The 14,445-nt window shown below is 33.0% G+C and overlaps 2 protein-coding genes across 2 annotated transcripts in view; one reads left to right on the top strand and one right to left on the bottom strand.

Moving 5' to 3' along the window:
• The window catches only part of LOC129745398 (CD63 antigen-like), a 258,562-nt gene that overhangs the window by 113,644 nt on the left and 130,473 nt on the right, over positions 1 to 14,445 (bottom strand). The window lies entirely within an intron of this gene.
• On the top strand, positions 2,697 to 3,787 carry LOC129745399 (dynein axonemal light chain 1-like). Its single transcript, XM_055738456.1, has 3 exons — positions 2,697 to 2,887; positions 2,973 to 3,084; positions 3,240 to 3,787. The coding sequence occupies exons 1-3, from the start codon at positions 2,733 to 2,735 to the stop codon at positions 3,531 to 3,533; spliced, it is 561 nt and encodes a 186-aa protein (XP_055594431.1). The 5' UTR covers positions 2,697 to 2,732; the 3' UTR covers positions 3,534 to 3,787.

Below are 14,445 nucleotides of genomic sequence, written 5' to 3'. Positions count from 1 at the left end.
GAGGTTTTTAAAATCAAATTTTTGCGATTTTTTCTCGAAGAGTTATGATGATTTGAATGTGCGCTTCGGGTCATATTGACCCGAACGACTTTGGAAGGTTAATGTATGTTCGGTCCCATAAAAGTGTTCCATTTAACAAAATATCCATCTAAAAAGTGAAAAACGTTGTTTTACAACGTAGGGGATATCAGGGCATAATGATTACCTTAAGAAGGACGCTCATTTAACCACAGAAAATAGTTTTAATATGTGAATTAAAGGGTGATACGGTCAAAATTTGGTCAAGGGAAAACGCGTGTAAATCGGTGAAATCTTTTATTTAAAAAATCAAATTAAATTTCTTTTTCAAGTGTAATTAGTATAAAATTCAGGAAAAATATTCAGTTAGGCTTCCGCTTTTCCAAATCCGAATTGCCGGGCCTTACGCTTAACCCCTGCCATCAGATTTTGTACAGCCACCTTGTCAACCTCCTTCGCCGCAGAAAGCCATTTTGCTTTGAACTGCTGCTCGTCCTTAGCAGTTTTCTTGGTCTTCTTTAGGTTCCGCTTGACAATAGCCCAGTATTTCTCAATTGGGCGGAGCTCTGACGTGTTGGGAGGGTTCTTGTCCTTGGGAACCACCTGCACGTTGTTGGCGGCGTACCACTCCATGGCCTTTTTAGCGTAATAGCAAGATGCCAAATCCGGCCAAAATAGTACGGAACAACCGTGTTCCTTCAGGAAAGGCAGCAGACGTTAATTCAAACACTCTTTCGCGTAAATTTCTTGATTGACAGTCCCGGAAGCTATGAAAATGCTGCTTTTCAAGCCACAGGTACAGATGACTTGCCAAACCAGATACTTCTTCGCGAATTTTGACAGTTTCATGTGCTTGAAAATATCTGCTACCTTTCCCCTTCCTTTTGCCGTATAAAACTCCTGTCCCGGAAGCTGCTTGTAGTCGGCTTTGACGTAGGTTTCGTCGTCCATTACCACGCAGTCAAACTTCGTCAGCATCGTCGTGTACAACGGGATCGCGCTTTGGCCGTCGTATTTTGTTTACCATCGCGATTTGGAGTTACTACCTTCTTGTAAGTCGATATTCCGGCTCGTTTTTTGGCTCGATGCACGGTTGTAGACGATACACCCATCTCATTTGCGGCATCTCGGAGAGAGAGGCTAGGGTTTCGCTTGAAACTACCGGCAACTCTCTTTGTCGTCTCAGCGGCTTCCGGTTTTCGATTTCTCCCCGATTCAGACTTCCTGCCTGTCGACAAACGTTCCCCAAACACTTTAATTACATTTGTAACGGTTGATTTGGCAACTTTTGGCGATTTTGCCAGTTTTGCGTGTGAGTAGCTCGGATTTTCGCGATGCCCGAGCAAAGTTTTGATACGCTGCTCTTCTTCCTTGGACGGCATTTTGACAACTGAAGAGTGAATTCCAAAATCAAAATAGGAACAACATTCTACAAACACACACCTTCAAAACTAGGGGTGTTCAGGTTTTTTAAATGCAAAATTGAAAGAAATACGTCAAGTTGGTATTGACCAAATTTTGACCGTATCACCCTTTACCTTAAAATTTAGAAAACGAAAAAAAAAGAAAAACAATATATATTCAAAATATTTTTCTAGTTTTTGTTTCTTTTTTTTTAATTTATGGGATCTGATAGGCTATCATTTCTCATACTTCCTGAGCTTTAAACACAGTTTAAGATGATTCGTTTAAATAACTCGTAAGTCCAAAAGAAAGTTACCCTTCCACGTGGCTTTGATAAAGCTTCGATGAAAGAAAATCATCGTATCGTTTCAATCATCCATTGAAGTTTTTCCCCGGAAAACGGATTCGATGTGGTTTCAACGGCAACCCCGTAACAGATGCTGATTCTCATTAGCCGAAAAACATCAGTAAAATATGCCTCAAGCTCCTGCTGGTCTTTTGCAATTAGTGTCGTTTTCGCAGGAAGCTTGAACAACTTCCTTACTCCTTTTTCCCAAACACCACCGAATTTCATTTGAAACAAGCTGTTTTCCGTGGAACTATTTGGAACCGAGTTTTCCGGTAAAAATTCACCCCACCACAACTGTTGGCAAACCATTAAGGCGGGGGGCCATTAAACGACAAATTTTGGAATGGTTTAGATTTTAGACTATGTTCAGGAGTGTATAACCTCATTCCGGCTTCCTTTGAATATCGACCGAACTCGTAGAGGAATCCTTTCAACTGAGTGCCGAATCACTTGGAGCTGTCGGAAAATTGTTTCTAATCGTGTTTGCGAAGAAAGGGGATCAAGCACTTGTGAATAAAATGTTGGGGGTGAGCTACAAATAAAACCAGCTTTAACCGTCTGAATTGTATGATATTTATTTCGGTATACGTTCGAGTTATCCATTTCTATGAAAAGGGAAACCCAAAGTTTAGAAAGAATTTTCACAAACACCACTAATGTTTTCCGTGGCGATGCTCTGTTCTTGAGTGTTGAAAGGTTTTACAAGAATATGGCAAATGGTTTCGTAAAAATCCATTCCATGAGCTGTGGCATGAGTGACTGATGTTGATCATCTGAATTTGAGAATAATTTTCCACAGATTGTTTTTAAACGTTGAAGAAAAATTGTAACGATTAAATTTGAAGTCAGCAATCCACAATTCTCTGAGTTTTTCTGCGACTTTTTACACGTGTTTCAAAAGTTAAAACGCAGTAGCCAAAATATTTACAAAAAAAGGGTAAATAACCAAACGTGTATAAAAATGTCACGTCCAACCACCATCAAGGAAGCCCTGCAGCAGTGGTCCGTAGAAAATGAAGGACAGGATCCACTCCAAGCCAAGGACATCCAGTTGCAGTTCCAGTGGCCACCGATCGAAAAAATGGATGCCACACTTTCCACTTTGACGGAATGCGAGTAAGCTAATGTCAAAATTACTGTTGAGATTTGCGTAACAATCAAAATGGTTCTTACACCCACTTGTATTTTAACTTATTTACAGAAAGTTGAGTCTATCGTCCAACATGATTGACAAAATAATCGGAATTGCTGGAATGAAAAGCCTGCGGATCCTATCGCTGGCCCGAAACAATCTGAAATCCCTGGCCGGAATCGTAAGTCCACTTCTGTTGAGGGACTGTCTCCTACTTAGCCCCTGACGGTCTATTAGAGCCTGGAGCTAAGCTTTCGAAAATTAGCCTTAATTTTTGTTGCTTAAAAGAGAGGAAAAACATCACTAAATCGCTTCCATTATCCCCCAACGCTGCAGGAACCCCTCGGGGAAACGCTGGAAGAGCTTTGGGTCAGCTACAACTTCATCGACAAGCTCAAGGGGGTGGAGAGTCTGAAGAAGCTGAAAGTGCTCTACATCGGCAACAATTCCATCCGGGAGTGGGGCGAGTTCAACAAGCTGCAGGCCGTCGAAACGTTGGAGGATTTGCTGTTCGCCGGAAATCCCCTGGTCGAGAACATCGACTGGACGGCCTGCGTTCGGGAAGTTACCAAACGACTGCCGACGCTCAAGAAGCTGGACGGGGAAAATATGGTTACCGATGAGGATTAGCTCCGGGTTTGAGTGCCAAGTGCCAGTGATTTCTCAGAGTGAGGGTGGGGAAAAATCTTTTAACAGGACTTTGTATCTTAACATCTTTTACTTCTCCAACAAGATTAAATTAATTTCATTTACGATTGTGATTTCTTGGAAATATTTTTCGGAGATCCAATTGAGAGGAGATAAAAATTCCTGGCAAAGACCGATAAATTTTTAAAGGCTAACTACATTAATTTTAGGAAAAGCATAATTATAAAAAAAATCCGCACACTCATTTCATGGAATCGATTTTTTTCATTTTTATCATTTCTGTTATTTCTGTCATTTTTGAAATTTTTATGATTTTTATCATTTTTCATATTTGTCAATTTGTGTTATTTTTGTGTAATTTTTGTGTCATTTTTTGGACACTTTTGTTTCATTTTTGTGTCATTTTTGTGTCGTTTTTGTGTCATTTTTGTGTCATTTTTGTGTCAATTTTGTGTCATTTTTGTGTCATTTTTGTGTCATTTTTGTGTCATTTTTGTGTCATTTTTGTGTCAATTTTGTGTCATTATTGTGTTATTATTGTGTCAATTTTGTGTCATTTTTTTGTCATTTTTGTGTCATTTTATGTGTATTTTTTGTGTCATTTTTGTCTCATTTTTGTTTTATTTTTGTCTCATTTGTGTCTCATTTTTGTCTCATTTTTGTCTCATTTTTGTCTCATTTTTTCTCACATTTGTCTCAGTTTTGTCTCATTTTTGTTTCATTTTTGTCTCATTTTTGTCTCATTTTTGTCTCATTTTTGTCTCATTTTGTCTCATTTTTGTCTCATTATTTCATTTTTGTCTCATTTTTTGTCTCATTTTTGTCTCATTTTTGTCTCATTTTTGTCTCATTTTTGTCTCATTTTTGTCTCATTTTTTCTCACATTTGTCTCAGTTTTGTCTCATTTTTGTTTCATATTTGTCTCATTTTTGTCTCATTTTTGTCTCATTTTTGTCATTTATGTCTCATTTTTATCATTTTTGTCTCAGTTTTGTCTAATTTTTTTTCTCACTTTTGTCTCAGTTTTGTCTCATTTTTATCTCATTTTATCTCATTTTTGTCTCAGTTTTGTCTCATTTTTGTCTCATTTTTGTCTCAGTTTTGTCTAATTTTTTTTAAATTTTGTCTCAGTTTTGTCTCATTTTTGTATCATTTTTGTTTCATATTTGTCTCATTTTTGTCTCATTTTTGTCTCATTTTTGTCTCATTTTTGTCTCATTTTTGTCTCATTTTGGTCTCATTTTTGTCTCATTTTTGTCCCATTTTTGTCTCATTTTTGTCTCATTTTTTGCCTCATTTTTGTCTCATTTTTGTCTACTTTTTGGCTCATCCCTGTCTCATTTTTGCCTTATTTCTGTCTTATTTTTGTCCCAATTTTGTCTAGTTTCTGTCTTGCCTCATTTTGTCTCATTTTTGTCTCCTCCCTGTCTCATTTTTGCGTCATTTTGGTCTTATTTTTGTCTAATTTTTGTTTCATTTTTGTCTCATTTTTGTCACATTTTTGTCTCATTTTTTGTCTCATCCCTGTCTCATTTTTGCCTCATTATGTCTCATTTTTGCCTCAATATGTCTCATTTTTGACTCATTTTTGTCTCATTTTTGTCTCTGATTTGTTTAGTTTTTGTCTCATTTTGTCTCATTTTTTTTCGTTTTTTTCTCATTTTTGTCTTATTTGAATCTCATTTTTGTCTCATTTTTGTCTCATATTTGTCTCATTTTTGTCATTTTGTCTCATTTTTATCATTTTTGTCTCAGTTTTGTCTGATTTTTTTCTCACTTTTGTCTCAGTTTTGTCTAATTTTTATCTCAATCAAATGAGATAATTTTTGTCTCATTTTTCTCTCATTTTTGTCTCATTTTTGTCTCATTTTTTTCAATTTTGTCTCATTTTTGTCTCAGTTTTGCCTCATTTGGGTCTCATCCCTGTCTCATTTTTGCCTTATTACTGTCTTATTTTTGTCCCAATTTTGTCTAGTTTCTGTCTTGTTTTTGCCTCATTTTACCTCATTTTGCCTCATTTTTGTCTCATTTTTGTCTCTTCCCTGTCTCATTTTTGCGTCATTTTGGTCTTATTTTTGTCTAATTTTTGTTTCATTTTTGTCTCATTTTTGTCACATTTTTGTCTCATTTTTGTCTCATACCTGTCTCATTTTTGCCTCATTATGTCTCATTTTTAACTTATTTTTGTCCCATTTTTGTCTCTGATTTGTTTAGTTTTTGTCTCATTTTGTCTCATTATTTTTCGTTTTTTTTCTCATTTTTGTCTTATTTGTGTTTGATTTTTGTCTCATTTTTGTCTCATTTTTGTCTCATTTAAATCTTATTGTAGTCTCATTTTTGTCTCATTTTTGACTTATTTTTGTCTTTTTTTTGTCCCATTTTTGTCATTTTGGTCCCATTTTTGATTCATTTTTGCCTTTGTTTAGTCTCATTTTTGTCATTTTTTTCTCATTTTGGACATTCTCGTCACTTGATATTTTTTTTTTTTTTTTTTTTTTTTTACCTTTAAATTGCCCGCCACACTCCCCCACACCAAAAAACTCAATTGAGTCCCCTGGTAATGGACGCTACTGTTCCCAGCATGTCGACAGCATACAAATAACAAAATGCGAACAAGACTCTACTCATGCTGGGAACCAAATTTTTTTTTAAGCTATATGCGAAGGAATGGACGAGAAAAAATATCTAAATTTACGTTGACGTGTGAATCTCAGTGGAAATATATCCTTTTAAGAGATCCACAGAATACGACAAAAATTTACAAAATTAAAATTTTTAATGCAATTTTTGTAATTGTTGTCGTCTTTTTTGTCATTTTTGTCATTTTTGTCATTTTTGTCATTTTTGTCACTTTTGTCACTTTTGTCATTTTTGTCATTCTTGTCATTTTTTGTCATTTTTGTCATTTTTGTCATTTTTGTCATTTTTGTCATTTTTGTCATTTTTGTCATTTTTGTCATTTTTGTCATTTTTGTCATTTTTGTCATTTTTGTCATTTTTGTCATTTTTGTCATTTTTGTCATTTTTGTCATTTTTGTCATTTTTGCCATTTTTGTCATTTTTGTCATTTTTTTTCATTTTTGTCATTTTTGTCATTTTTGTCATTTTTGTCATTTTTGTCATTTTTGTCATTTTTGTCATTTTTGTCATTTTTGTCATTTTTGTCATTTTTGTCATTTTTGTCATTTTTGTCATTTTTGTCATTTTTGTCATTTTTGTCATTTTTGTCATTTTTGTCATTTTTGTCATTTTTGTCATTTTTGTCATTTTTGTCATTTTTGTCATTTTTGTCATTTTTGTCATTTTTGTCATTTTTGTCATTTTTGTCATTTTTGTCATTTTTGTCATTTTTGTCATTTTTGTCATTTTTGTCATTTTTGTCATTTTTGTCATTTTTGTCATTTTTGTCATTTTTGTCATTTTTGTCATTTTTGTCATTTTTGTCATTTTTGTCATTTTTGTCATTTTTGTCATTTTTGTCATTTTTGTCATTTTTGTCATTTTTGTCATTTTTGTCATTTTTGTCATTTTTGTCATTTTTGTCATTTTTGTCATTTTTGTCATTTTTGTCATTTTTGTCATTTTTGTCATTTTTGTCATTTTTGTCATTTTTGTCATTTTTGTCATTTTTGTCATTTTTGTCATTTTTGTCATTTTTGTCATTTTTGTCATTTTTGTCATTTTTGTCATTTTTGTCATTTTTGTCACTTTTGTCATTTGTCATTTTTGTCATTTTTGTCATTTTTGTCATTTTTGTCATTTTTGTCATTTTTGTCATTTTTGTCATTTTTGTCATTTTTGTCATTTTTGCCATTTTTATCTTATTTTTGTCTCAGTTTTGTTTCATTTTTGTCTCATTTTTGTCTCATTTTTGTCTCATTTTTGTCTCATTTTTGTCTCATTTTTTTCTAATTTTTGTCTTATTTTTGTGTCATTTTTGTCTCATTTTTGTGTCATTTTTGTGTCATTTTTGTGTCATTTTTGTGTCATTTTTGTATCATTTTTGTATCACGTTTGTCATTTTTTTGTAATTTTTGTCATTTCTGTCATTTTTGTCATTTTTGTAATTTTTGTCATTTTTGTCATTTTTGTCATTTTTGTCATTTTTGTCATTTTTGTCTCATTTTTATCTCATTTAAGTCTCAGTTTTGTTTCATTTTTGTCTCATTGTTGTCTCATTTTTGTATCATTTTTGTCATTTTTTTCATTTTTGTCATTTTTGTCATTTTTGTAATTTTTGTCATTTTTGTCATTTTTGTCATTTTTGTCATTTTTGTCTCATTTTTATCTCATTTAAGTCTCAGTTTTGTTTCATTTTTGTCTCATTGTTGTCTCATTTTTGTCATTTTTGTCATTTTTGTCATTTTTGTCATTTTTGTCATTTTTGTCATTTTTGTCATTTTTGTCATTTTTGTCATTTTTGTCATTTTTGTCATTTTTGTCATTTTTGTCATTTTTGTCATTTTTGTCATTTTTGTCATTTTTGTCATTTTTGTCATTTTTGTCATTTTTGTCATTTTTGTCATTTTTGTCATTTTTGTCATTTTTGTCATTTTTGTCATTTTTGTCATTTTTGTCATTTTTGTCATTTTTGTCATTTTTGTCATTTTTGTCATTTTTGTCATTTTTGTCATTTTTGTCATTTTTGTCATTTTTGTCATTTTTGTCATTTTTGTCATTTTTGTCATTTTTGTCATTTTTGTCATTTTTGTCATTTTTGTCATTTTTGTCATTTTTGTCATTTTTGTCATTTTTTTCATTTTTGTCATTTTTGTCATTTTTGTCATTTTTGTCATTTTTGTCATTTTTGTCATTTTTGTCATTTTTGTCATTTTTGTCATTTTTGTCATTTTTGTCATTTTTGTCATTTTTGTCATTTTTGTCATTTTTGTCATTTTTGTCATTTTTGTCATTTTTGTCATTTTTGTCATTTTTGTCATTTTTGTCATTTTTGTCATTTTTGTCATTTTTGTCATTTTTGTCATTTTTGTCATTTTTGTCATTTTTGTCATTTTTGTCATTTTTGTCATTTTTGTCATTTTCGTCATTTTTGTCATTTTTGTCATTTTTGTCATTTTTGTCATTTTTGTCATTTTTGTCATTTTTGTCATTTTTGTCATTTTTGTCATTTTTGTCATTTTTGTCATTTTTGTCATTTTTGTCATTTTTGTCATTTTTGTCATTTTTGTCATTTTTGTCATTTTTGTCATTTTTGTCATTTTTGTCATTTTTGTCATTTTTGTCATTTTTGTCATTTTTGTCATTTTTGTCATTTTTGTCATTTTTGTCATTTTTGTCATTTTTTTCATTTTTGTCATTTTTGTCATTTTTGTCATTTTTGTCATTTTTGTCATTTTTGTCATTTTTTTCATTTTTGTCATTTTTGTCATTTTTTTCATTTTTGTCATTTTTGTCATTTTTGTCGTTTTTGTCATTTTTGTCATTTTTGTCATTTTTGTCATTTTTGTCATTTTTGTCATTTTTGTCATTTTTGTCATTTTTGTCATTTTTGTCATTTTTGTCATTTTTGTCATTTTTGTCATTTTTGTCATTTTTGTCATTTTTGTCATTTTTGTCATTTTTGTCATTTTTGTCATTTTTGTCATTTTTGTCATTTTTGTCATTTTTGTCATTTTTGTCATTTTTGTCATTTTTGTCATTTTTGTCATTTTTGTCATTTTTGTCATTTTTGTCATTTTTGTCATTTTTGTCATTTTTGTCATTTTTGTCATTTTTGTCATTTTTGTCATTTTTGTCATTTTTGTCATTTTTGTCATTTTTGTCATTTTTGTCATTTTTGTCATTTTTGTCATTTTTGTCATTTTTGTCATTTTTGTCATTTTTGTCATTTTTGTCATTTTTGTCATTTTTGTCATTTTTGTCATTTTTGTCATTTTTGTCATTTTTGTCATTTTTGTCATTTTTGTCATTTTTGTCATTTTTGTCATTTTTGTCATTTTTGTCATTTTTGTCATTTTTGTCATTTTTGTCATTTTTGTCATTTTTGTCATTTTTGTCATTTTTGTCATTTTTGTCATTTTTGTCATTTTTGTCATTTTTGTCATTTTTGTCATTTTTGTCATTTTTGTCATTTTTGTCATTTTTGTCATTTTTGTCATTTTTGTCATTTTTGTCATTTTTGTCATTTTTGTCATTTTTGTCATTTTTGTCATTTTTGTCATTTTTGTCATTTTTGTCATTTTTTGTCATTTTTGTCATTTTTGTCATTTTTGTCATTTTTGTCATTTTTGTCATTTTTGTCATTTTTGTCATTTTTGTCATTTTTGTCATTTTTGTCATTTTTGTCATTTTTGTCATTTTTGTCATTTTTGTCATTTTTGTCATTTTTGTCATTTTTGTCATTTTTGTCATTTTTGTCATTTTTGTCATTTTTGTCATTTTTGTCATTTTTGTCATTTTTGTCATTTTTGTCATTTTTGTCATTTTTATCATTTTTGTCATTTTTGTTACTTCAAGAAATTTTCAAAACTCAACCGAAGTTTTTTTTTATCTCTGAAGAGTGAACTACGCTCACCACTCATCGATCAAAATACGCTTCAAGCAGCGCGGTATTTACTTGTCAATTTAATGCCTGTAAACATGTCAAAACCTCTCAAAAGAACCCCTCGGACGGTTTGTTGATTTACAAAGTAATTTCTGGCGAAAGAGCAATTAAGATGCCGGCCACCAAGCACTGATGATGAGGAGCTGACCTTTGTCGGTTTAGTTAATCATGAATATTTCACGAAGGGACTGGTTTTTTCTGACCCTCGCAAACGCAGACTTTAACTAACTAACTAACGGACCGGAAGATAATTCATAATGGGACGAAACGGGCAATAAACTCTCTTACAGGGATGGTGACAAAATGAGTCCACTCATTTATCAACTACCAACTTGGACTCTCTCTTGAGTAGAGTTTTTCATTCTCGTTTTCAAAAAAAAGGAATCGACGTAACATAGATTTTTTCCCAGTAGAAAAAAAACTTCAAAGAGAAAGTTTTGTTCAATGAAATGTCACAAAACAAGTACCCAAGCTTATTTATAAAGTTGGAAATCTGCATTTTAATGTTGTAAAGTAGAATTAATCCTGGGCGAAAACTTTGTGATTCAATTCGGTCAACTTTCCCTGAGTATGGATAGGTACGAGAATGAAGGCAACCCAGCATCTGGTCCATGCCTGATTGGCAAGTTGCTAACAACAGCACCAAAACGAGACAGGAATTTCAATTTACTGTCCCAAAATGGCACGCACAATATCGGCTTTCGGCAGATAAATGGGGCAGCTGGCCCCCGGCCATTGACTGTCAGTGGGTAAGCTGATATAGTGGGTGGATTTGTTGGTGGAATTCAAATAGGCTCGGATGTGTATGACTAGAACGGACCCTGTTTGTCGATATGTAGAAGTCTTTATTTAGATTTCTGTTTTGGTTACGATATTTTATACATCCAATTTAAGGAACTTGTGAAACGAATGTAAATTACTTAATCAAGGATTACTCTTAAACGTTAGTCATATTAAGTTTTATGATAAGCTAAGGCAGGTTCTAGAATTATTACTGAGTGATCAGAAATTAATATTTCGAAACATTAAACATTCTCAGAAAAGTATGGACAATCTTGTATAGAAAATACAGAAAACAATTTTTCTTCAACATTTGTACCGGTTCTTTGGTTGTTTACTGTGTATGTCATCCAAAAGATTTGAAAAATATACCTGATTTCAAAAAAAAAATTCAACTAATTTCTAGCTTGATGGGTACCGGGCTTTTTTACTCAAGAGGCGATGTATCTGATTGATCCGAAGAACCTTAACAGTAGTCATTCAGAAGAACCTGTTTAGTACAGATTGATCATTCGTCATATTTACCTGAAATAAAACAGAAAAAAAATTGTTAGAGCTATCAAACATGTAAAAGCAACGTTAAACCGCTATGAATCAATTTCACTTCGATGGAAGTGTAATCTGACGCTTACAAACATTTGAGAATATTTATTTTAAAATATTTTGTAATTTTAATTGACTAGCAAAACACTTGAATAAATTACTTAGACTTTTGGACAAAATAACGTAAACCACACAGAATGAATGGAAGAAGGCGTTGATCTGATGGCATCATCGCTCGTGTTTTCTTTCGGGTCCGTGAATATTTTTCATCAAATTGATTGATTTGAATATAGTTTTTGTGATAATTTGTTCGAAAATTGTAGAAACTCACTCGCGACGACCAAACTTTACACCTTTTTGTTTTTTTCTGGGATTTTTACGCTCTCGCGTTATTCCTCCCGTGTCCAGTGTTGCCAGAAATGTTTGGCTATTATTTGTAATAGGAGTTTACTTTAAAGAACTTGTCGAAAGCTGATTCCAAGATTTGCTTTGGGCTTGTTGATATATTCGACAATATGGGAGGATGTGTTTTATGCTCAGAGGTACTTGGGAAAACAATGCAAAATTGGGCATCTTCTTTGCCCATCAGGTATCCGTGGGTCAGTCTGGTGTGACCTATACGAAGACGGGTCAATAGTCGTCTTTTATGGAAGAGTAAAAAATCGTTCCACGTTTCGGTGGAGTTCTTAACTTCCCTTAGTTTGTTGTTTTGAATATTGTTAAACTCCTGGAACCAAGTTAGAGTGCGGCGAATTGATCAGCTTGTTCGTTGCTTATTATATTATGCATGCAGAAAAAATCCAAAATATGAGCGCTAATAATCATAGCAGCTTTGCCTACTAGCGACACGTCGCATCCGTCGCGACGTTGAAAATAATAACGACGCATAGCAAGTTTCCTAGGAGACTTGAAGCATGCGATTGATGGCCTAAGGAAAATAACATAAACAATGTTCGAGTACTACATTGAAATCGCCTACTGGACTGAAAAAAGAAAAACAAACTTGCGAATGACAGGAATCCCGCTAGTAAAAAAGCGTCGCTAGTCCTACTGTCGCTATTCGGTTTGGTGCTTTACACATAATATTTGGGTGCCCGGGAATCCAGCACAGAGTGATGTTTTTTTGCAGGATACCTCAACCTACTCGGCCGCTAAAGGTTTTTGATCCATTGATGTAAAATTTTGGCGCTGTACTGTACTTCTTACTTACTAAATGATGAAAATGGGGAAGCACCATAGGCGGATTTACGCCAGCTTTTATTTTTGAGAGTAAAGATAGATTGATTTTTGGAGTTCGAGCGTTCTATTAGAGCAGTCTTGGATCATAACGAGTACAGATGGGAGGAATTGAGGCATGCATTTCCATGAGGAGCTTTTGGCACGTAGAACCATTGGTGAATTTGCTCAGCGATCGAGAGTTATCTATCTTATTACTTTAGTAGAGATTATCTTGGCAAGGATAAGTTTAAATGGCAATTGGCCGCTCTCGGCCATAAGGGAGGTGCTCTCTTGAAGGCTCCATTGATAGAACTGCTTGATTATAAACAGGTTCCAGTTTTTCAGGGTGAAATCATAACTACGGCATTAAAATCCAATACCATGAAGCATCGTAGGTAAGAGCCATCCATGGAGGAAGAGAAGAAAAGTTGAGCGGGATCCTGCCCCATTTGGGGTACATACCCAAGTAACCATAAGCATTAAGCCATAACTCCTAATCAGCATTAAATCCACATTTCTAATGCAAGTTAGCATTATATCACCATTCATAATGCTTTTTTGTTTTATATAAGCATTATTAATACATAGATGCAAAAACAAAAATTAGCACTAATGGTAGCACTATATGCACATATAGAGCTACTATATAAAGTTAACAAGCATTAAGACTAAGCTTGCCAGATTGCCCGGTTTTATCCGGGTTTGCCCGGATATTTGATGCAAAACTTCGAGGAAGTCCGGTCCGGCCCGGTTGCCCGGATATCGTGAAAAAAGTCCGGATATTGCCCGGATTTTTCCACAATTTTCACAAAGAAACCAAAAAAAACCAAAGTTTTTAAGTAAGTTTCAGCAAAATCGATTATCGGTATGGAAATTTTCAACGGTTGTTTCAAATAATTTCGCTGATTTACTTTTATAAACCTTCAAATATATAAGTGTTCCAAAAAGTTGTTGGAAGTCTGCAATTACATTAATACAATATTAATTTCGATTTTTTTTACTTTTTTTCTTTGCTTTTATCTATATATATAAAAATGAATGTTTGTCTGTCTGTCTGTTCCCTATACACTCGGAAACTACTGAACCGATCATCGTCAAAACTGGCATCTGAGGGTTTTTGAGACCGGGGATGGTTTCTGTTATAGTCAAAACTCTATCCGACTTAAGGAAGGAGAGGCTTCCATACAAAATTTGTAGTTTTTCGAAACAAATTAAAGTCATGACATCCATTTTCTTGAGATTTTTTTTTCCTTTGGGCGGTTTGTTTTTCGTCTCTATGGTCGAGGCGTCGCAAGCCGACGTCGCAAAAGGAAAGTAACCCAGGCATAGCATACTGATCAGCAGGAATATTTTGGCGCGTATTTCTCAACCAAGCATATTTTCTTTGAGGGGTTTGTTTTTCGTCTCCATGGGCGAGCAAACGTCGTCGCAAGAGGATAGTAACCAAAGCACACTGTTCATTGATTGCTGGAAAATTTAACAATAAAGCGCCTGTTTCTCAAACACGTGGGGCGATATGCAACCTAGATGTGTTTTTTCTTGCTTATTTGATTTGTACACAGCACGTGGTAATAAATGACGCCTCGATGTGACACGGATTGGAATTTTATCAATCGAATCAAAACCAATTGAAAGATTTGCATAAATACTTCCATATTTAGTTCGTGTTAATGTAAGTAGAATTCGACTTTTCATTCAAGGAACATTAGAACATGTTCAAACGTTCAACTTTTACTGTTAAAAAAATTAAAAATAATGTTTTCTTCTAGAAATTGTTAATTCGGCCCA

The sequence above is a fragment of the Uranotaenia lowii genome, chromosome 2, assembly GCF_029784155.1.
Source record: "Uranotaenia lowii strain MFRU-FL chromosome 2, ASM2978415v1, whole genome shotgun sequence".
Classification (NCBI taxonomy): Eukaryota; Metazoa; Arthropoda; class Insecta; order Diptera; family Culicidae; genus Uranotaenia; species Uranotaenia lowii.
Note: the sequence above shows the minus strand (reverse complement) of the source record. Positions and strands in the feature narration are given on the sequence as shown.